Source organism: Delphinus delphis, chromosome 13 (genome assembly GCF_949987515.2).
Source record: "Delphinus delphis chromosome 13, mDelDel1.2, whole genome shotgun sequence".
In the NCBI taxonomy this organism is placed as follows: domain Eukaryota; kingdom Metazoa; phylum Chordata; class Mammalia; order Artiodactyla; family Delphinidae; genus Delphinus; species Delphinus delphis.
Window position 1 is genome coordinate 39,749,761 of NC_082695.1, and position 22,413 is coordinate 39,772,173.

Genomic DNA, 22,413 nt, shown 5'->3' on the forward strand with positions numbered 1-22,413 from the left:
TCTATCTAATGAAAAAATCTATGCAGTCATTAAATATATTTTGAACAACATTTAATGATGCTGGTTGGACATTTCCTACAAATGTATATAAAGTGCATAAAAGATACTCACCCTTGGAATAATGTAGGGTAGGTAAATTTCAAGACAGACAGGACATACTGAAAAACAAATACCAAATTAATGGACATTTTCAAATTATAGAGAATTGATAGATCATATAATCAAAGAAATCCCTACTAAAGAAACATAAGTATACTCAAGTTTCAAAAAGGCCTTTTTTATTCCTCCCCAAAAAATCACACACTGGGAAAAAAAATGACCTTCCAATTCATACTAAAGAGAGAGACTAAGTGAAGTAAGTCAGACAGAGAAAGACAAATATCATATGCTCTCACTCACATGTGGAATCTAATTTTTTTTTTAAGTGATACAAATGAACTTACTTACAAAACAGAAACAGACTTACAGATATCGAAAACAAACTTATGGTTACCAAAAGGGAATGTTGGGGGGAGGGATAAATCAGGGGCTTCGTATTAACATACATACCCTACTATACATAAGATAGATAACCAGCAAGGACCTACTGTATAGCACAGGGAACTCTACTCAATATTCTGTAATAACCTATACAAGAAAAAAATCTGAAAAAGAATGAATATATGTATATGTATAACTGAGTCACTTTGCTGTACACTTGAACTAACACAACATTGTAAATTAACTATACTCCAATACAATTAAAAAAAAAAAAAGAGAGGGGGGACTTGCTTTCCCCAGGGTCACCAGAAACCTGACAATCTCTCAGTTGGGGACGCAACAAAGTGGAACACACAGCAGCTGGGCCAGATATTGTGGACATCTGACCCCTCAGCATCGTCCCAGACCCCGGAATTGCCATGTTATAACTGCGGTAACACCAGAGAAAACCAGACAAACCCCTGGACACTGTTTGTTTTCTCGGGGTATCCACTTTAACTACTGCCCAGTTTACCTAAAAATCCACCGCCTTCTGTGTTTCTCTTCAAGTAAGAACTGCATCCTGTTCATTCTTTCCTTTGTTTTCCTTCCATTTTTAGGGTTTTGTTTGGTTTTTGCATTCTTAGGATTTTTTTCCTAACTAATTCTTCTTAGGTATATTACATTTTTAGGTGTGTTTTTTAAGGATTTGTTTAAAGTTAACTCAGTTAAGGTCAACTTGTATTTCTATTATGTCTTTTAACCAAATTTACAGCACATTATGAATGGGAGAACTGTATTTTATCTTTCTGGGTATCTTTTTCTATTGTTTTCTATGACTGAACACTTTAAGAATTTTTTAAAAGCCTAAAAACCATTAAATGGCTTTAAGCAAGGGTTCTACTGATACTTCACATGATCTGAAAAGTGCAATAGACTGGTGTTGGGCAAGTTTACATTTATACTTTTTTTCCCCATGGATTAATCAACATGTAATTCCCCTCGTATGAGCTCCTAAATGCCACAATTATGGTTAACTACCTGTGCTCTGGTCTGTGTTTCCTAGAAATGGACCTTCATTCTTCTCTAAAGTCTATTTACTCACACAATTCAGTTTGTTCCCCTCCACTTTTCCACGATATTTTCTTTGTAAAACTGAGACAGAGAAAGGATTGAGCATGTGGGCCATGACCTACATCATCCTCAACAATGTTCATGATGATAACAAATGCTCATTTATCGCTATTTGCTAATAGTTCTTTTCCAGAGAGCAAGAGGGCTTTATTCTCAAGAGGGAGTGGGGAGAGAGCAGTCAAGACCCTACAGTGGGGGAAGGAGGTCCTGAGCTCCCTATTGCCACTTTGGCTTGGTGTCCACCCTGGAGTCCAGGACAGGGGGTGATGCCCCACCCTAGCCCACAGGGATCCAACATTTCCCTGCATGGTACCAAATCCAAGGCCAGCTTCTCCCTCCTAACAAAACAAAAACATGGTACCACTGCTTTTCTGCCTCTTCATCAAAAGAGTTCTACGACATTAAACAAAATTAAGTTTACATCTTATTTTTTAAAATAATTCCATGAAAAAATCTTGAATATACTGGAAGTGCCTGGGATGGTGACATAGAAAAAATAGGTTTGAGAATCAGTGGTGTGAGGCAGAGATGGAGATGGATTGATATCTTCTATTTAAAGGTTTCTGGAACCTTGTGGGGTTCTGGGGCAGGGGCATGTTTAGAAGAGAAAGCAGGATGTGCATGATTTCTTCGCCTACTCTTCCTCCTCGAGGGAACAGGAGCCAATTGCTTTTTCTTTCCCTAAAAAGTGGTCCACATATCCAAAAATTAAGTTCCTGGGAATTCACCAGTCAAAAACATCCAGTTTCCCAGGAGATGTAAAGAATGCATTACAGGACGAGAACTGGGGACAGTACCGTCCAACAAATCTTATTTCTAAAAGAGCATGGTACACAGAGTCGTTTTCTTCTCCATCGTCATCAGGAACAAATCAGATAAAAAGCTGGAGGCAGCATTTGCTCTACACACGATTTGGGGACTAAGATCGCCCACGGGCAATCATCAGCACCCCGCGCCCGCCTTCCTCACCTTGTTCGTGAGGTAAGAAGCCCGCCCTCCTCACCTTGTTCGTGAGGTAAGAAGCCAGGTAGCAGGTACAAAACGTGAGGCCGACCAGGCACCTCCTCATGCACATCTGTTAATTTGAGCCCCTTCCCGGGGACCCCGCAGAAGCCCCACGGCCGCCGCGCGAGCCGGCCCACCTCCACCACGACTGCTACGACCGCCACGTGACTGCGAGCTCAGCCAATCCGCTCAGGGACCGCCCCCGGTGCCTGCCTCTTAAAGAGGCCGCGCCTTCGCAGGCCTCGTAGCCTCGCGGTGGGCGGGGCGGCACTCAGCTGCCCAGGACAGCGGAGGGAGGAATAGGTCCCCCAGGGCTGCTACCGCCCGTAGAGCAAGAGCGGACAGTAGTTGTTGTAAAAAAAGTAGAAAATGGTAGAAGTGGGGAAAAAAGCAGCTGACAGAACAGTTCACAACAGTCCATTAGCATTTAAAGAAAAAATGTCCATAGCTAGCTCTAAGCGGTGGGAGCAAAATGTTGTTTGTGCTTTACTGAATTTTCCCAATTTTCTTCATCGAGTCTGTACTACTTTTGCAAACGACACAAAAAAGCTAACAACAAGAAATGTTATTTTAAAAGAAGGAAGGCTGAGGGGGCAGGAACTATAATCAGCGTAGTTTTTTCTTTAGGAGAAGTCAATCCAATTGCTTTGAAATTTCCATAAAATAAATCCTTCCAGAAGTAGAGCTTCAAGCACAGCCCCTATTCCTAGTCTCTAGGGAGGAAAAATGACCTAGTTAGGCTTCGGGCAGACAGTAGTAGACATGCACAAAAACATACTGAGGGACTTCGTCAGGAACTAGAGGTACAAGTGTCCGCACATATAAAAACATACAGATTTTTAGAAATACCCCATGCACCAGGAAGCCTTCACTCTTTTTTATCTGTACGCCCAATGTAAAATTGCTTATCAAACTGTATTATCCAAGAAAATACTGGATATATTGTCTCCACATAAAACACAAATAAACTAAAAATTTATTTTTCCTTGACAATATTTAGAAAACCTATTTCAGAACTAAACAGTCCTTACAAAGAAACTTTTTGCCCAATAGAATTTGCTTGAAATAAATGGTTGTTATATATCTGAGATTTCCCTGGACTCTTTTAAGAGGTGAACAAATTCAATTCAGGCCTTATTACTTCCTAGTTATTGCTTAACTTATTTTCTTTGACAAAATTTGCTTAACAAGCAGGAACAACCAGCGCAGTAAAGAACCATGCAAATAGAAGTTGACATTCGTAGCAAAAGTGCTGTAGATCTTACCAGAAGTATTGATTTTTCCAAAGCTGCATTATTCTGTTCCACAAAACAAACTAAACTAATACTGAATAAAAATGAAATTACCAGGTCTTACCTTGATAAATAACAAGCTGCTATACATGAGACTGTGTTAGACCTTCTATTCACACAAAAAGATTTAACTAGTTGTATTGTTAATTGAGATCTTTGAGGCCAAAGGGTCATTGTCATTAATTTGCTTTTTGAAAATTGACTGTTAAGTGCTCAAAAAAATGTTTCTTGAATAAACAAAGAAGGGAGCTTGGATTAAACAATAACTTGTGGGTTTCTTCTCCTCAAAAATCTTTTTTAATAATGAATTTTTTGACAGCACACATGGACAATTCTCAAAAGACGGCAGAAGTGGCTGCACACTTTTTGAAACTTCCTAAATTTCCCTTAGGAAAAAAGAATATCAATATCTCTTATGGATATAGATGCAAAAATCCTCAACAAAACACTAGCAAATGGAATCCAGCAACATAAAAAAGGAGTATACACCCTGACCACAAGTGATTTATCCCAAGAAATAAGGTTAGTTTAACATCCAAAAATCAATTAATGCAATACACCATATCAATAGAGTAAAGGACAAAAATCACATCACCATCTCAAGTAGAAAAAGATAAGGCATTTGACAAAGTTAAACACCCTTCCATAACAAAAACATAAAAAGAGGAACTTCCCTGGCGGTCCAGTGGTTAAGACTCTGCGCTATCACTGCAGGGGGCACGGGGTTCAATCCCTCATCAGGGAACTAAGATCCCACCTACATGTTGCAAGGCACAGCCAAAAAAACAGGGACTTCCCTGGTGGCGCAGTGGTTAAGAATCCGCCTGCCAATGCAGGGGACGTGGGTTAAAGCCCTGGTCCGGGAAGATCCCACATGCCACGGAGCAAGTAAGCCCGTGCACCACAACTACTGAGCCTGCGCTCTAGAGCCCACGAGCCACAACTACGGAGCCTGAGTGCCACAACTACTGAGCCCTCGCGCCACAACTACTGAAGCCCTCACGCCTAGAGCCTGTGCTCCGCAACAAGAGAAGCCACCGCAATGAGAAGCCCGCGCACCACGATAAAGAGCAGCACCCTCTTGCCGCAACTAGAGAAAGCCCACGCGCAGCAACGAAGACCCAACGCAGCCAAAAATAAATGAATAAATAAATTTTAAAAAAACATAAAAGAAATTAGAAAAAAAGAAGGGAACTTACTCAACACAATAAAAGTCACCTGCAGTTAACATTATGCTTAATGATGAGAGACAATGCTTTTCTCCCTAAGATCAGGAACAAGACAAGGATGGCCATTCTTGCCACTTCTATTCAACATTGTATTGGAGGCTCTATCCAGGAAAATAAGGCAAGAAAAAAACTTTAAAGGCATCCAGACTGCAAAAAAAGTAAAACTATCTCTGTTACAGATGACAGGATTTTGAATACAGAAAATCTTAATGAATCCACTAAAGAAATACTATTAGAACTAATAGATGAGTTCAGAAAGTTTGCAAGACACAAGATCAAAAAGTCAACTGTATTTCAATACACTTGCAATGAACAATGTGAAGAAGAAATTAATGAAACAATTTCATTTAAAATAGCACCAAAAAGGGGAGTTCCCTGATGGTCTAGTGGTTAGGATTCAGCACTTTCACTACTCTGGCCCAGGTTCAATCCCAGGTCAGGGAACTGAGAGTCTACAAGCCCCACAGCTGTGGCCAAATTAATTAATTAATTAAAAATAGCACCAAAAAGAACAAAATATTTAGGAATAAATTTAGCAAAATAAGTGAAAATTTATACTCTGAACACTACATAACATTATTGAAGGACACTGAAGAAGACCAAAATAAATGGAGAGATACCCCATGCTCATGGATCAGAAGACTTAATATTGTTAAAATGGCAATATTCCCCAATTTGATCTACAAATTCAACACAAAACCCCATCAAAATTCCAGTTGGTTTATCTGTAGAAATTAATAACCTGATCTTAAAATTCATATGGAAATTCAAGCGACCCATTATAGATAAAACAATCTTTAAAAAAACAAAGTTAAAGGACTCATAGTTCTTGATTTCAAAGATTACTACAAAACCTCAGTAGTCAAGACAGTGTGATACTGGCATAAGAATATATCTATATAGATCAATGGAATAGAAGTGAGATCCAGAAGTAACTCCTCACACTTATGACCAATTGAATTTTGACAAGGGCACCAAGAGAATCCAAGGAGCAAATTTAACCAGTAGTTCCAGGACAACTGGATATCCACATGCGAAAGAATGAAGGTGGACCCCTACCTCATACAACATACAAAAATTACCTCAAATGCTAAGTGAAAGAAGCCAGTCACAAAAGACCACATGTTGTGTGATTCCATTTATAGAAATAGCCAGAGTGGGCAAACCTATAGAAACAGAAAGTAGAATAGTGGTTGCCTGGGGCTAGGGGAAATGCAGAGTGACTGCTAATGATGTGGGGTTTCTTTATGGGGTGATGAAAATGTTCTAAAATTGATTGTGTTGATGGTTGCACAACTTAGTGAACATACTAAAAAATCATTGTATTGTACACTGCAAATTGGTGAATTATATGGTATGTGAATTATACCTCAAAAAAAGTGTTATAAGAAAAAACAGACCCCCCTAACAAAACCACATCCCATGGAGACCATCAACCTCAAAACTAAGGGAACGAGGATAATGACAATCCTTGAGAGTGCTAGGATTGGAAGTGGCCATGAGGGGTAGCTCTGGAGTGCTGGTACTATTCTGTTTCCTGATGGTTCCATGATGTGCTCACTTTGCAATATTCATATAGTTGTGTATGTATTACTTTGTATGTGTATTTTACTTCAATAAAAAGCACACAGTACAGAGAGACAAAGATATGGAAAATATGAAAATGTGGTTAAGAGTCATGGTGGACAGAATGAGCAGGTCTAATTCTATTTAATATGAATTCAGGGACTTCCCTGGTGGTCCAGTGGTAAAGAACCTGCCTTCCAATGCAGGGGACGCGGATTTGATCCCTAGTCGGGGAACTAAGATCCCACATGCCACGGAGCAACTAAGCCCATGCACCACAACTACTGAGTGTGAATGCCTCAACGAGAGAGACCGCATGCCATAACTAAGACCTGACTCAGGCAAAAAAAAAAAAAAAAAAAGAATTCAGTAAAAAGAGAATACATAGAACGTGAGAGGCGTTTTTTCCCAGAACTAATGTAAGGCATGAATCTTCAGATACAGTGAATCCTGAGCAAACCAAATGAAAAGAAATCCACTCTTAGACATACTTACATATTCAAGTTCACATTTTTATTGTATTAAAAATATACAACATATAATTTGTTATATAACCATTTTAACCATTTTTAAGTGTATAGTAGTGTTAATTACATGCGCATTGTTGTGCAACAGATTTCTAGAACTTTTGCATCCTGCTAAACTGAAATTCTATACCCACTGAACAACTCCTCTTTTCCTGCTCTCCCAGCTCCTGGGAACCACCATTCTACTTTCTTTCTACTACTTTGGATACCTTATCTAAGTGGAATCAAGTACATGTATTTTATTAAAAATTATTCACCTTTTGTTTATCCTTTATAGTCAGAACATTACATCAATTTAAAGAAAATAATGTGCAGTAAAGAGAACAAACAAAATATTTGTTATTAGAAAATGGCAATGGGGAATTCCCTAGCAGTCCAGTGGTTAGCAGTCTTGGCTTTCACTGCCAAGGGCTTGGGTTCAATCCCTGGTTGGGGAACTAAGCTCCCACAAGCCCCAGAGCTTGGCCAAAAAAAAAAGAAAGAAAGAAAATGGCACTGGGTTGCATAACGTTCAAAAACCACTGTGTCCCAACTGAATCTAACTGACCTATATCCATAAAATCCCACTCTAGAAACCTTATGAAAATACTGAGTCATCACTAAACATATAATGGACTTTCCTATCCTTACACTAGTCTTATACTGTTCCTTCCAGCTAAATTAGCTTTATAGCTTCTCTCCAAACTTCGTGGTCTAATTTGATAACACCTCCTCCATGAAGCCTTTCCACATCTCATCAACCCACAATGAATCCTGAAACATTTGTTGTCTATAGCTGTCATGTGGCAATTAATCATGCACACTTTCGAGACAGAAGTTTTGTATTATCATTCAATGTTGCTATGTGAATATGTTCTCTCTCCAACCATATCTCACAGTTCTTTTTTTCTCCCACAGGAATTTAGGAATATCCTAAGCAGTTAGTAAATATTTGTTGATTGCCTGAAACAGGTACTTGCAAAATAGACTTAACTCATTTCAATAATAAAGACTAAAGAGCTTTATTTCAGTTCCCTTTAGAGACTGAAGAATCTGCTGATTCCATGTGCTGAGGCAGTGCAAATTCTAGAATAGCTTCATCTCTGTTGATCACCAGCGAGTTTACCAACAGAGATGATAGGAGTAAAAACTGGAACTAAATCTTTTAAACATTGTGCTTATTCCACTTCACAGCAAAATGACTGTTACACCATTCAAGAGCTCACTGTTAAATAGCATAGGACTAAACAAACAGATAACATACAATAACATGCTGTCGTTGGTAAACCCCATTTTTCCTATTAATAATGTTTGTAAATGTAAACTGTAAGTATTGTAAAATTCTATTGTCCTTTTTAAGGAGCACATAGTTGGTGGCATCAGGTATATACCTTAACTGTTGACACACAACCATTAAAACTGTTAACCCACAAACTCTGTTCTAACCTGGAACTCCAACTCAGGATGAATAAACTTCCCTTGTCCCCACAGCCCGCCCTCTCTCTTCCCTGTCTTGAGTAAAACCTTAGTGTCCTCTGAGACTATTCATTTTTGTCTAGTGTGCAAGGCAGGGGAGAGGGTCTGTACTCTTTGCTCTCTCCAGTGCAGCTCCCAAAACATGATTCCTGCTGCCTCAGGAATACGGTTCTCCTCTGGCATCTCTGCCCATCCCGCTGTCACTGTCTCTAAGATTCCCTAGCAGCAGCATCTACCAACCCCTCTGGATTACAATCTGCACATCTTCTGAAGACCAGCACCTGCTCACACTCTTCCAATTCCACCCCAAGCCCTGCCATCTTGCTGGGTAATTCAAGGCCCATGTGCATCACCCATCTAACACGCTGGCATTTTACCCTGCTCCCTTAAGCTTCCCGACCTCATCACCATTGTTTCACTGTGGTTTCCTCTGATCTGGGAATAACCTGCATCTGCCCTACCCTTAAAACACTTAAGGAGTTCACTCACACTCTCTCTCTGAGGTGAAGTTCACTTAACATAAAATTAACCATTTCAAAGTGTAAAATTCAGTAAAATTGAACAGATTCACGATGTTGTGCAACTATCAACTGATATCAAGTTCCAAAACAGTTTATCACCCCAAAAGAAAACCCTTTACCCGTTAAGCAGTCACTCCCCGTTTCCCTCCTCCCCACTCCATTCCCTGGCAACCACCAGTCTGATTTCTGTCTTCATTGATTTACCTATTCGGGATTTTTCTGGTCACTTTATGAAAATCTCCCTACAAAATACTGAATCAAAACTCTGTGCTTCCAATGCAGGGGGCGTGGGTTGGATTCCTGGTTGGGGAACCAAGATCCCACACGCTGCGGGGCGGGGCCAAAAGCAAAACCAAAAACAAACAAAACCTTTTATTATGCAGTTCTCTTTTTGCTCAAAGTTACATAACACATTTAAAAAATTTCACATTCCACGCCCCGCCTCCTTCCGACAACTGCAATAAAAACAAAATCCGACCGTCTTCTTCAGTCTCTCTAAACCTGACATTTTCTGTCTCCCATACCATCCCAGTTTAGAATTCACCCGGCAAATAATGCATGAACAGAGAGCCTGATTTGCTTGTTTATTTGTAGTCCACGCAGTCGAATTCCGTTCAACGAGATCCAGCTGCCCTCTCGGGCAACCGGTTAGGCGGTTCAGGGACAGCGTAGAGCCTGGCCAGCGGAAGCCACACCCATCCACTGCTCTCCCGGGCAAGGGCGGTCGCCACCACCAGTCCCGAGCCCTGGGCAGCGACCGGAAGTGCGGTCCGCCGGGGGCGGGGAACGGTGACCCAACGCGGAGCCCGGGGCGGCGGCCAATCGGAAGCTAGCATTCCAGCGTAAAGGGCGGAAGAGAAGAGGTCTAGTTCCGGACGCGGCTGCCGCCGCCGCCGCCGCTGTAGCCGCCATCTGTCATCTCAGCTCCGGCACCAGCACCCCGTCGCCCCTACCCCGCTGCCTGTCTCCTCGGCGGAGGCTGCTTCCCGGTCCTGCCACCTTTCTGCTCTGTTCTCGTCGCTGACTTCTTCCCCCACATGGATCTGGTCGGAGTGGCATCCCCTGAGCCCGGGCCGGCAGCGGCCTGGGCACCCAGCAAGGTGAGTGGCGGTCGGGACTGACGTACCTGCCACAGTCGCCTGGGCTGGTCCTCTCGGAGGGCCCGGAGAGGGTGGCAGGCGCCGAAGCGGCTCCGCAGGCGATTCGGGAAGTTCTGGGCGGGACCCTGACCACCTCGGAACGGGGGACGGGCGGCGAGGCTGCGGGGCTCGGGGTGGGAGAAGCAGGGAAGGGGCACAGGCTACCAAAGTCCACCCTGGGCGGTTTGGAGTCTCTGTCTAGTTCTACACCTTGGTTTCTCAACCTCTGTAACAAATATTTGGGCAGGACTCACTTAAAGGTGCTGACATTTGACGGAAAACAAGCACGAACTTGTTTTTCACCGGCCACATGAATCAGTCCAGTTATACACAGAAAGCCCGACAGAAAGGTGGTTTAGGAAGCTGTTTCCTTAACTTGGCAAGCGTGGTTATCCTACTTGGGCAGTTTCTTGTTTTTGAAGTAGTAAAAGATAAATCCAGGCGCACCCTCCCTCGGCTCCAGGCTGATTCTCAAGTGTTTACATACTGTTGAGACGGTTATGAAGTTCTCATTTACCTGGGTTTTAACGTTTAAGCTTTTCCCTGTAATGGCCACCTAAAATGTTTATTTCACATTTGGTTTCTGGTTTCAGGCTGCTGCTTTTCATGATACTTTCATTAGAAGGTTGAAAAGATTCTTTTGCTACTTTATGGAGGGTTTACTTGAAAGCAAAAGTGGGTCAATTGCGATTTTGTGTTCCTCAAATTAAGGTTGTGAAGGTTTTTTAACTTCATAATGGTTCTTTTTTGATTTAATGGACATATAACAACATATTTAAGGTGTACAGCATAATGATTCGATATGTGTATTTATTGCAAAATGCTCACCACAATAAGTCTAGTTAACATACAGGATTACAATTTTTTTTCTTGTGATGAGAACTTTTAAGGTTTACTGTCTTAGCAACTTTCAAATATATAGTACAGGATTATTAACTATAGTCACCATGCTGTGCATGACATCTCATGCCTTATTTATTTTGCAGCTGGAAGTTTCTAGCTTTTGACCACCTTTACCCATTTCATGCACTTCTTTACATGCTGACACAGAACATTTGTTCCATATAAAGGGTCACTCATGACTATTACTAGATCTTCAGACTAGGTCTTAACAGAAAGTGGGGGAAATAAGTAGCTTTTAGGTAAAGCTTTTAGGTAAATTTTTATAAAAGTTCTCATACAACCGTAGAGAGAATCAAATATTCCATTGGCAAATGTGGTTACATCTATGTGTTACTTTGCGTATTTTTTTCTATCAAGGCTTTGTTTACAAGGCCAAGATCAGTAGACATAAAAGGATGAAATCAGTAGAGAGATACTAGTAAATATATACTTTACGTGTTAAATTCCTCCAGGTAAGCATCTGTAAAGCTTGTAAAAATGTCAGATAAAACAAACGTTGCTTAGAATACCTAACCTCAGAACAAACTTACAAAACGAATTCAGTAATAAAATATTTGATATCAGTCATATTTTCATTTAGGTGTACATCATCAGAACTATAAAATTTTATTTTCACTGTTCAACAAAAAATCATCTTGGGGTTTATTGTTGTTCTGTTGAGAAGACAGCATTTTCATAGGCAAAACAAATAGAAAGATGCTACAAGTATTAATCATTTCCTTCTCTAACCTCTTGAAAGACTGAAGTGATTATAGAAGCCTTTGTGGAGGAGGTAGAGGTTTGAGGAAAGTCTTGGAAAATGGAAAGAATATTAAAGGCTGGCAGTTCTCAAAACTTTTCCATCAGGACTTCTTTACACTCTTAAAAAACATTGAGGACTCCAAGAATTTTTGTTTATATTGGTTATATCTATTGATATTTGTCATATCAGAAATTAAAACTGAGATATTGAAAAAAATGTTTAAGTGATTATGTTAATATAAATAACATTTTTATATTTAAAAAAAAACTATTTTCCAAAACAAAAAATTAGTGAAGAGTAGTATTGTTTCATATTTTTGTAAATCTCTTTAATGTCTGACTTAATAGAAAACAGCTGGATTCTCATAGCTCCTTTTTTCTTCAATCTGTTGCAATATGTGTTAGTTGAAGTATATGATGAAAGTCTGTCCTAACAAATATGTAGATTATAGCAGGCATAATTGAAGATGGGTAATAAGAGCACGGTAGACGCACTAAGAACAAACTGAGTTAATCTCTAAAAATGCACATTTAAAAAAATATTGAAGTGTAGTTGATTTACAATTGTTGTGTTTAATTTCAGCTGTACAGCAAAGTGACTTAGTTACACATATACATACTTTTTAAAAAAATTTTATTTATTTTATTATTTTTGGCTGTGTTGGGTCTTCGTTGCTGCGTGCGGGCTTTCTCTAGTTGTGGCGAGTGGGGGCTACTCTTCGTTGTGGTGCGTGGGCTTCTCATTGCGGTGGCTTCTCTTGTTGCAGAGCACGGGCTCTAGGCGTGCGGGCTTCAGTAGTTGTGGTGCATGGGCTCAGTAGTTGTGGCTCATAGACTCTAGAGCGCAGGCTCAGTAGTTGTGGTGCACGGGCTTAGTTGCTCCGCGGCATGTGGGATCTTCCTGGACCAGGGCTCGAACCCATGTTCCCTGCATTGGCAGGTGGATTCTTAACCACTGCGCCACCAGGGAAGCCCAACATACATTCTTTTTTATATTCTTTTCCTTTATGGTTTATCACGGGCTATTGAATATAATTCCCTGTGCTATACACAGTAGGACCTTGTTGTTTATCCATCCTACATATAATATTTTAAAATGCACATTTATATCCTCAGCCTACTTACTACCTTTGAAAATTTTAGAAAACATAAGAATACACATGCACACATTCTAGTAGCCACCAGAGTGCTGCCATCATATCTGATACAGACTCTGGAAAACCTCACTCCACACTCTTGAGAGAATGAGAATGGGAAAGACAAAAACTATCTTAGAACTATTATGAGAATAATTTTGACCTCTTAGACACCCTGAAAGGGACTTGGGGTCCCCAGTTACAAAATCCCAAACTGCTGTTATGAACGAAGAATTTTAGGGAGTATTCCAAGCAGGGAGAATTGACAAACTGTAGGCAAAAGTCAGGAAGTATGTAGCTGTGTTGGAAAGAGCTGTAACAAATGGATTAGTGGTACTCCTCAAAACTGTCAAGGTCGCGGGCTTCCCTGGTGGTGCAGTGGTTGGGAGTCCGCCTGCCGATGCAGGGAACACGGGTTCGTGCCCCCGTCCGGGAGGATCCCACGTGCCGCGGAGCGGCTGGGTCCGTGGGCCATGGCCGCTGGGCCTGCGCGTCCGGAGCCTGTGCTCCGCAGCGGTGAGAGGCCCGCGTACCGCAAAAAAAAACAAAACAAAACCCAAAAACAAAAAACAAAACAAAAAAAAAACTGTCAAGGTCGCCAAAAACAAAGTCTGAGAAACTCAGAGCCAAGAGGAGCCTAAGGAGACATGATAGCTAAATGTTATATGGTATCCTGGAAGGTATCCTGGAATAGAAGAGGGACGTTAGGGGAAAACTAAGGAAATCTGAATGAAGTATGCACTTTAGTTAATAATAATGATTTGGTTCATTAATTGTGACAAATGTACAGTATTTATACGGGGAAGCTGGGTATGGGGTATCTGGGGACTCTTGATACAATCTTTGTGATTTTTCTGTAAATCTAAAAATACTCTAAAATTGAAAGTTTAAAAAAAAAAAAAGATTAGTGTTGTTGTACAGACCCAGATCACGTTTTGCAGAGATCCTTGTTTTGAGAAGTAGAATTACCCACTTAAATATTTTGCCTAGATTGTGTCTTCTACCTGCATGCATGAGCAGAAAAGGGACCTTTCTGTGGGGTTATGGTTCTGTTGACTTGCTTCAAGTTGAGGACTGAATTTTTTTTATTATGTGCCTCCTTCATGTTTGCTTTTTTTTTTTTCAGTTTACTTGATCGTTTCCCCATAGCTGTGTGCAGTAAAACCTTAAAAAAAAAAGTGGGATGGGCAGTGGGGATGCATCTTTAGGAGTAGAAGGAAGGGGGAATGATTTCCCACTAGTCTGCAGCCAGCCAGATGTGGGAGAATGGTGGTTGTGATGACCCCAAGTTGCTGAGTTTAGTGGTGGCAGTTTCCCAGAGGAGAGGAAAACAAGGTTGGTGAGGGGTCTTCAGCAAACCGGAATCAGGGAGCTAGTGATGGGCTTGATAGATGTCATTTAAAGGAGAATAACTAACTGGAAAGGATTGTGTGGAGTTTCCCATCAGATCTTGATGCAGTGGGAAGTTTATGCTGGTCAAGGGAGTAGTGGGAAAGGACGTTGGATCGCTGGGATAGAGCAAGATGATGAAGGGCCTTTTACTCTTATCTCCTTAGATTTATTATTATTTGAACGTTTGACAGAGTTTCTCTGTTCACAAGGAGTGTTTGACTTACTGAAGAGTTGCAAGATGACGACACAGGATTCCCCTCCATACACCCACTGGTGCCCATTTGTGGGAGGAGCCCCCAGTGCCTTTTCTAAGCCCCCCTCAGGGTGGTGAACCGCTTGTGCCTGTGGAGGACTGTCCCTGCCCAGCAGCTCTCCCTCCAGCCCAGAACATTTTATGGAGGGATTTTGGCTACTGGTTTGAAGAGTTTGGATTTGATTTCAAAGTATAGAAGTTGGCACACTTTCGGAAGTCTTTACTTATTTATCCCACCCAAGGAAATTGTCTCAGTGTGAGGTTGCCCAGCTGAGCCGGTCAGCAGAGGTGCAGGGAAGTACAGCTCTAGAGTCTGAGGCTCCGAGGAGCAAGGTCAGTAGGAGTGGGCAGTTAGGGTGTCTTGGTACTCTCTTGGTCTCTGCATGTTTCCCTTTCTGATTCAGTCTATCTTGGGGGTAGGTAAATCTCTGCCACAAAATAACACAGTTACTGCCTCTCATTTTTGCCTCTCCGAGAGATTTGCTGCTGGTGTTTTAACACCTTAGAATTGATTGACTGCTGGCAAGAGAGTAGAAGCATCAGAAGTGGGTGGGCAGGGACTTCCCTGGTGGTCCAGTGGTTAACACTCTGAGCTTCCACTGCAGGGGGCACGGATTCCATCCCAGATCAGGGAACTAAGATCCCATATGCCAGGTGGCACGGCCAAAAACAAAACAAAAGAAATGGGTGAGCAAAGCAGCTGACTGCAAGGTGGAGAGAAGGACTTTACAATAGGAGGGGTGTAGAAAGGCACCAGACCTCTACCGCCTAGGCACAGCCTGGCAGTTCCATGAGATATCTCCAGGTTTCCTTTTGGCACATCTTGTTCAGTAAATACTTGAATGCCTCGTTATGTCTGAAGCTGTACACTGGACGCTGAGAATGAGAAGACCTTGCCCTTCAAGGGGCTCTTGCTGTGTTGTGGCTGATGCATTTAACTATCTAATACTGTTATGGGAAGATAAAGGAAAGGATCTAATTTTGTCTGATAAAACTGAGATAACCCTATGGAAGAGCTGACACTTAATTGGGTGAAATAGAGAAGGAAGAAAAACCTTTGAGAGAGAAGGGGATGTGTGAGGGGTGAAAGGCGTGGAAGGGTGAAACTATGCCATATTTAGCATTTAATTAGTGTTGCCAGAGTCTAGGATAGGTGAGAGTCAAGACTGGAAGGATAAATTAGGTCAAGCTGTGAAGGGCATTCCTTACTGAGAAATTTGGATTTTAGACTGCAGGCAGTACAGCAGTTTGCTTCTCCCATCCCAGGACAAGGTGTTTAGGGAAGCAGTATAGCAAAACACTCTTAAGCCCTACTGCCTTGGTTCAAATCTCAGCACTTCCATCAACAGTGTTATCTTGGGTTAAAAAACTTTTCTGTGTCTCAAGTTTCTGAATCTATGAAATGGGGATGATATTGCAACTACTCCAGTGTGTCACTTAATCTATGTAAGTTAGGTGTATTTAGCCAATATAGAGAGTATCCCCGTGGTGCCTGTTATGCTACTGTTAGTCATTGCAAAATGTGATTGACAGTTCTGAGCTAGAGAATACAGTTATTTGCCTTTTGGAACCTGGACTTTGATCACACCAAGCATTTCTAGGTAAGAGGCAGCATTTTATCTTCTACCTAGAAGATGCAGAAGCAAGTCAGGAGAGTCATGTGGCCAAAAGATTAGCTATATTCTCAAGATTACAGACCTCAAAATCCTCACCAGGAGAGTGCTCAGTTGCTGACAAGATCTGAGTCAGTGGAAGTCATACCACACCATGAGGAAACCTTCCTGTTGTTTCCAGGCCTGGCCTTATACAAGGCCAGAACAGTTCTGCAATAGGCTAGTATAGGTGGGGGCTGGGGGCATCTCACCAGTCTCAGGGTGAGACTAGATAAAACTTGATTCTGATTCACTTAGGCATAAATATAATGATCATTTATCACCCTTATGTGCTTCACCCTAACAGTTTGAACCAAATAAATCCCTAAACCTCAACGTTATGGAACTTGAGCAAGGGTAAGTTGCCCAGTTATCCCTGGGAGTCACTCCAGCAGGCCCTTAGACCAACTAGAGGGCCTGTACTGGCTAGACTTGATTAAACAAATTTGTGGCCAAAACACTTACCATTATATGCTATATTCTAAATTAGACTCTCAGTAATAGTTAAGCAATGAGTTTGGATTTTATCCTAAAGGCAGTGGGAGACATTAAAACAATAAAGAGCTTTAAGTAAGGAACTGAACCAATCAGATCTGCGTTTTAGAAAAACCATTACACTGTGGTGTGGAGAATGGAAGCAAGCAGAAAGGTGAGTTAGGAGGCTCTTACAGTAGCCCAGTGATGGGAGGATGATACCGGAAAGGGGATAGAGAGCTGGGCAGCTTCAAGAGATACTTAGACATCTTATTCAGTATTAACGGTCTTAATCACTAGACTATCAAATGGAATCATTTGCTGCTGCTAAGTAAAGCCTGCCCCCCTCAAAAATTAGGAATTGTGAAGTAAACCTACGGTTTGTACATATTTCAAGAGGGCTGAGATAGTGATGCCATCGAGGAGGGCTGAGTGGCTGGCTGCTCTAGAAGAGTCTCACAGAGTATTACTTTGCTCTAGTAGTATTGTTTCAAGAATCTATTTCTCAGCTTCCAAAGTTCAGAAATATAGGATTCATTGTTTGTTATTGCTGTTTTTATTTTCGCATATTCCAAGGTGTCTTGAAAGGATCTGCCACACACTTTTTACATGTAGAAGACTTACTGCTTAAATTAGAAGGAAGTGTAACTTCTAAGTGGGCTTTGAATTGTGGTAGTTGGTATATAGCCTGTTCCTGTAAGAGGATCTACCCAGAAGCCAAACTATAAGCAGAAGGTTGCTTGGTGAGCATGGAATCAGAACAAGGGGCATTACATGAACTCATTGGCTAGTTGGTGATGCTAGAGTAGCCTGTGCTTCCCCTCAACTGTAAGGACATACCCACCAAGCAGGCTGGAGAGTGCTTTTGGCTGTCGTAGTTTAGGTTTATCTTTGATTAGATTTGAGCTGGGATATATTTTTCCTTTTAAGATGATTTCTGCAAAAAAGGTAAGCATTCCTTTTGAGTTGATTTAGATAGTCTAATTCTCAAAAGATAACCTTATTTCCAAGTTTGGAAAGTACTTTAAGTTCATTATTATGAATAGAATTGCCTTTTTTTTTTATAGTGTCCATGGGCTACCCCTCAAAATACAATATCTTGTTCTTTGTCTGATGTAATGAGTGAACAGTTGGCTAAAGAATTGCAGCTGGAAGAAGAAGCTGCCGCTTTTCCTGAAGTTGTGTGAGTAAAATTCATAGAGACTCTACTTTATCTAGCAGCTTGTTATAACAGTCTTAGGATCTGATTAGTGATTGTCATGACAAATGATTCAGAAATACATTTAGAAAAGCAGTGCAATAGAAAGAGCACTGTTTTGGGAGTTCACTGATACATGGGTTTTGGTCCTAATTTTGTTACTAGTGTTCAGTATTATCTTGGGCAAACCACTCTGTTTCTCTGGGTTTTAGTCATTGCAACAGTTGAACTCTATTATCAAATAGATTAAAAAATAATGAAGTAGGGTACAGTTTTGATCAAATGTTTGTTGTTTATCTTTTCATATATATGTTAGCTCTCCTTTGATCAGAACACAGAACGAATGAATTTTGGGTCTGTTTGGTTTTTATTATAGGCCCTTTAGCTTTCTCTTGAAGCTCTCCTAATCCTAGTTGGTGCTTTCACAGGTGCCTGCTATTGGTCAGAGGGCAGCTGGGCAGAAGAGGGTGAAGGGTTTGGTAAAGTTCTTTTCCATTGTTTCTTCAATACAGTTAACACTGAAAAGGCACATCTCACCCATAACTGGTAGCGTCTCTTTACACAAGCACATTATATTAGTCTATACTGCCTTATTTTGAATAGCGTTGCTGAAGGACCATTTATTACTGGAGAAAACATTGACACTTCCAGCGACCTAATGCTGGCTCAGATGCTACAGATGGAATTTGACAGAGAATATGATGCACAGCTTAGGCGTGAAGAAAAAAAATTCAATGGAGATAGCAAAGGTACTATGACCTTATTGTGTCAACTCCATCGGGTGGTAGAAAATGCTTGTAATGTGCCCCTAAATAAATCTTCAACCATTTTTGCCTTTTAAGTTTCCATTTCCTTTGAAAATTATCGAAAAGTACATCCTTATGAAGACAGTGATAGCTCTGAAGATGAGGTTGACTGGCAGGATACTCGTGATGATCCCTACAGACCAGGTATCAGTGCTTTTATTTTCTGGGGGCATAGAATGGGGATGTAGGAAGACTAAGTATTTTATATTTGTCTTTGAATCTCATTTGGTAATTTACTATTAGATTCAAATATCTTTTTCAGATAATAGTGAATGCAGCAATTTAGTCTTTGCTATTTTTACATACTTGGCTTGTCTTAATCGCCTTTAGCAAAACCAGTTCCTACTCCCAAAAAGGGTTTTATTGGAAAAGGAAAAGACATTACCACCAAACATGATGAAGTAGTATGTGGGAGAAAGAATACAGCCAGAATGGAAAATGTAAGTTACAGAAGTATTACTCTGAATCAAAAGTTTTATTAGAATAAGTTAAAAACATAGCATTCTAAATACAGTATCTTTAAATTTCTAAAAATATCCTTCCTCCTTTCTAAGGATATTTTAGATGACAGTATAGCAACACCGTGGGAACTGAGCCACTAATGAGAATATAATGTACCTCAGAATAAAATCCTACATCAATATTAAGAAAACTAGTTTGATTTACATTGATTCTAAAATTAAGAAATGGTTCTTCTGAAAGTAACATTTATTTTTCAGCATCTTATTTTCCATAAAATACCTGAGAAACAGATAACAATGGTGATTGGCGGTTAAGAACGGGAGATAAATATACTTTCTACTGTATACCCTGTTATAATTTTTGAATTTTTTATCTTGTGCCTGAACTACCCCTGCAAAATCAGAAACACAATGTAATTTTTAAAAAATAGGAGAGGGCTTCCCTGGTGGCACAGTGGTTGAGAGTCCGCCTGCCAATGCAGCGGACACAGGTTCGTGCCCGGGTCCGGGAAGATCCCACATGCCGCGGAGCGGCTGGGCCCGTGAGCCATCGCCGCTGAGCCTGAGCGTCCAGAGCCTGTGCTCCGCAACGGGAGAGGCCACGACAGTGAGAGGCCCGCGTACCGCAAAAAAAAAAAAAAAAGGAGAAAAAGAAAAACGGCATTTTTTTCCTCCCTCGTAATTATTGTGGTTAATATAAAACATTTAGGCTCTAGAATACAAATACTTGTTAAGTAAACATATTCTAGAAATAATCCAGATCTGACTCTAGAACAACCCTGTCCAGTAGAACCTTCTGTGATAATAGAAATGTTCTGTGTCAGTGCTGTCTAATATGGCCGCCATATTCGACAATTGAGCACTTGAAATTTGGGTGGTACAACTGAGGAACTGAATTTTTAATTTTATTTTAATCAATTTAAATTTAAATATCCACATGTAGCTAGTGGCTTCCGTATTGGACATAATTGTCACGGTGTGGGCATAGCTTGTGATTTTTAACCCACTCTTCAAAAATAATTGACTATGAAAAACAATTTTTTTTTGGGTAAGATTTGGTATGATTTCGAAATATAATGTATCTTTGTCTGATATAAAAGCATAAGGTATTTTAGCATATGTTCAAAGCATATGCTAAAATACCTTAGTTTTTAGATGTGTTTGGATGTTTTCTATGCATATAATAAACCTTCCCGGGGCTTCCCTGGTAGTGCAGTGGTTGAGAGTCCGCCTGCCGATGCAGGGGACACAGGTTCGTGCCCCGGTCCGGGAAGATCCCACATACTGCGGAGCCACTGGGCCCGTGAGCCATGGCCGCTGAGCCTGCGCGTCCGGAGCCTGTGCTCCGCAATGGGAGAGGCCACAACAGTGAGAGGCCCGCGTACTGCAAAAAAAAAAACATAAAAAATAAAAATAAACCTTCCCTTCCTTTGGGATACAGTTTCTTAAAAAGCCTTGTTTCCCTTTCTGTTGGGCTTACCAGTGAGTTATTTTGCTTTTTCCTCTGTAATACCTGTGGGTTCTGCTTTCATAGCATTATCATCTATTGAGTAGAAAACCCAATCCATGTAAAACTGATTTTCTCATTGTTTTTTGTTTTCACTTCCCCATTTTAAAGTACTCAGATGCTAATTTTTCTTCTTCTTTTTGGCAGTTTGCACCTGGGTTTCAGGTAGGAGATGGAATTGGAATGGATTTAAAACTATCAAACAATGTTTTCAATGCTTTAAAACAACATGCCTACTCAGAAGAACGTCGAAGTGCCCGCCTCCATGAGAAAAAGGAGCATTCTACTGCAGTAAGTATGCTTAACGTTTTTGTTTCTGTTTTTTTAGTGGAAAGATTCGTATTAGAAAACTTCATGTTCAGAGAAAAAACAAGATAAAACTTCATGTTTGATGTTTTTTTCATGAGATTGACTTTTCAAATCAAAGATGTAAATAAAACCCAAGTAGCTTTGCCATTTGACTTTTCAGATTTCATGTAGTGGTTATTAATCACTTATTCAAAACTAACATTTCAGTGGTCATAATTAATTTGGACTGTGTAGTTTACATTGCATATGAAAAATTGTTTCCTATCATGATATATTTATAATAACTTAATAGTCTACAATGTTTTACCTTAACAAAGATAGTATATAATATCTGAGAATAATTTTTAAAACTTTAGAAAAACAAACTAATGGTAAGTACATTAGGAGAGCTGTTTAAACTTTGGAGATAAAATTTTGACTAAACTAGAGTCTGCTTTTTAATGGTTCTTTTAGATATTCACTTTCAAAGACATTAGAGTTACAGAAATGAATTGTATCTCGACAGCACTCTTTTAAGAGCCTGTTGTATACACACCTAGGTAAATTAATAATAAAGGTTAAAAAAAGTATATATTTTGAATGTTAGATACTAGAAATGGCTCAGAAAATGTTTTGTGATTACCAGTTATTTTCACTTACAGTGCTTTATCTTTTGTAGGAAAAAGCAGTTGATCCGAAGACACGTTTACTTCTGTATAAAATGGTCAACTGTGGAATGTTGGAGACAATCACTGGCTGTATTAGTACAGGAAAGGAATCTGTTGTCTTTCATGCATACGGAGGGAGGTAAATGAGCAAATTACAATACCATCATATCAACAAAAGCTTAGCCCCTTCTCCCTGATATTAATGGATTTATACAAAATCAAAGTTCATTCTGCATGGCAAACAGTTATTTTTAAAGTGTTATTGTAGGAGGTCTCAGCAATATAGGGATGTGTAAAGAAAAACACAACCAGGGGAGTTCCCTGGTGGTCTAGTGGTTAGTATTCAGATCTTTCACTGCTGTGGCCCAGGTTCAATCCTTGGTCAGGGATCTGAGATCCTGCAGGCTGTGCGGTGCAGCCAAAAAAAACACAAAACCACAATCATCCCAATTCTGCCATCCAGAGATAACCATTAATAATTTTGTTGTAGACTCCTCCAGTCTTTTTTCTATGAATATATTATTTTTCACATTATTGTAATTATACCATAACATACAGGCAGCTGTAAGTGGCATAGCAAAATCTGAACCTGAGTTTGACTCAAAAC

At 40.4% G+C, this 22,413-nt stretch overlaps 2 protein-coding genes across 8 annotated transcripts in view; one reads left to right on the plus strand and one right to left on the minus strand.

Moving 5' to 3' along the window:
* TMEM241 (transmembrane protein 241) overlaps positions 1 to 2,724 on the minus strand; it is a 107,632-nt gene extending 104,908 nt beyond the window's left edge. For all 5 annotated transcript variants that reach the window (XM_060028786.1, XM_060028784.1, XM_060028785.1 and 2 more), the window contains exons 1-2: positions 2,597 to 2,724; positions 112 to 158 (exon numbers count right to left, since the gene is read on the minus strand). In XM_060028786.1, the coding sequence (XP_059884769.1) occupies positions 112 to 158; positions 2,597 to 2,668 (119 nt within the window). In that variant the 5' untranslated portion in view covers positions 2,669 to 2,724. The remainder of the gene's footprint in view (positions 1 to 111; positions 159 to 2,596) is intronic.
* A 7,209-nt stretch (positions 2,725 to 9,933) lies between these two features.
* Positions 9,934 to 22,413, plus strand: part of RIOK3 (RIO kinase 3) — a 32,810-nt gene continuing 20,330 nt past the window's right edge. For all 3 annotated transcript variants that reach the window (XR_009521731.1, XR_009521732.1, XM_060028789.1), the window contains exons 1-7: positions 9,934 to 10,288; positions 17,946 to 18,061; positions 18,680 to 18,825; positions 18,919 to 19,026; positions 19,213 to 19,322; positions 20,998 to 21,141; positions 21,818 to 21,945. Coding sequence is in view for 1 of the 3 variants with exons in the window: in XM_060028789.1 (XP_059884772.1) it covers positions 10,226 to 10,288; positions 17,946 to 18,061; positions 18,680 to 18,825; positions 18,919 to 19,026; positions 19,213 to 19,322; positions 20,998 to 21,141; positions 21,818 to 21,945 (815 nt within the window). In the remaining 2 variants the exon portion in view is untranslated. The remainder of the gene's footprint in view (positions 10,289 to 17,945; positions 18,062 to 18,679; positions 18,826 to 18,918; positions 19,027 to 19,212; positions 19,323 to 20,997; positions 21,142 to 21,817; positions 21,946 to 22,413) is intronic.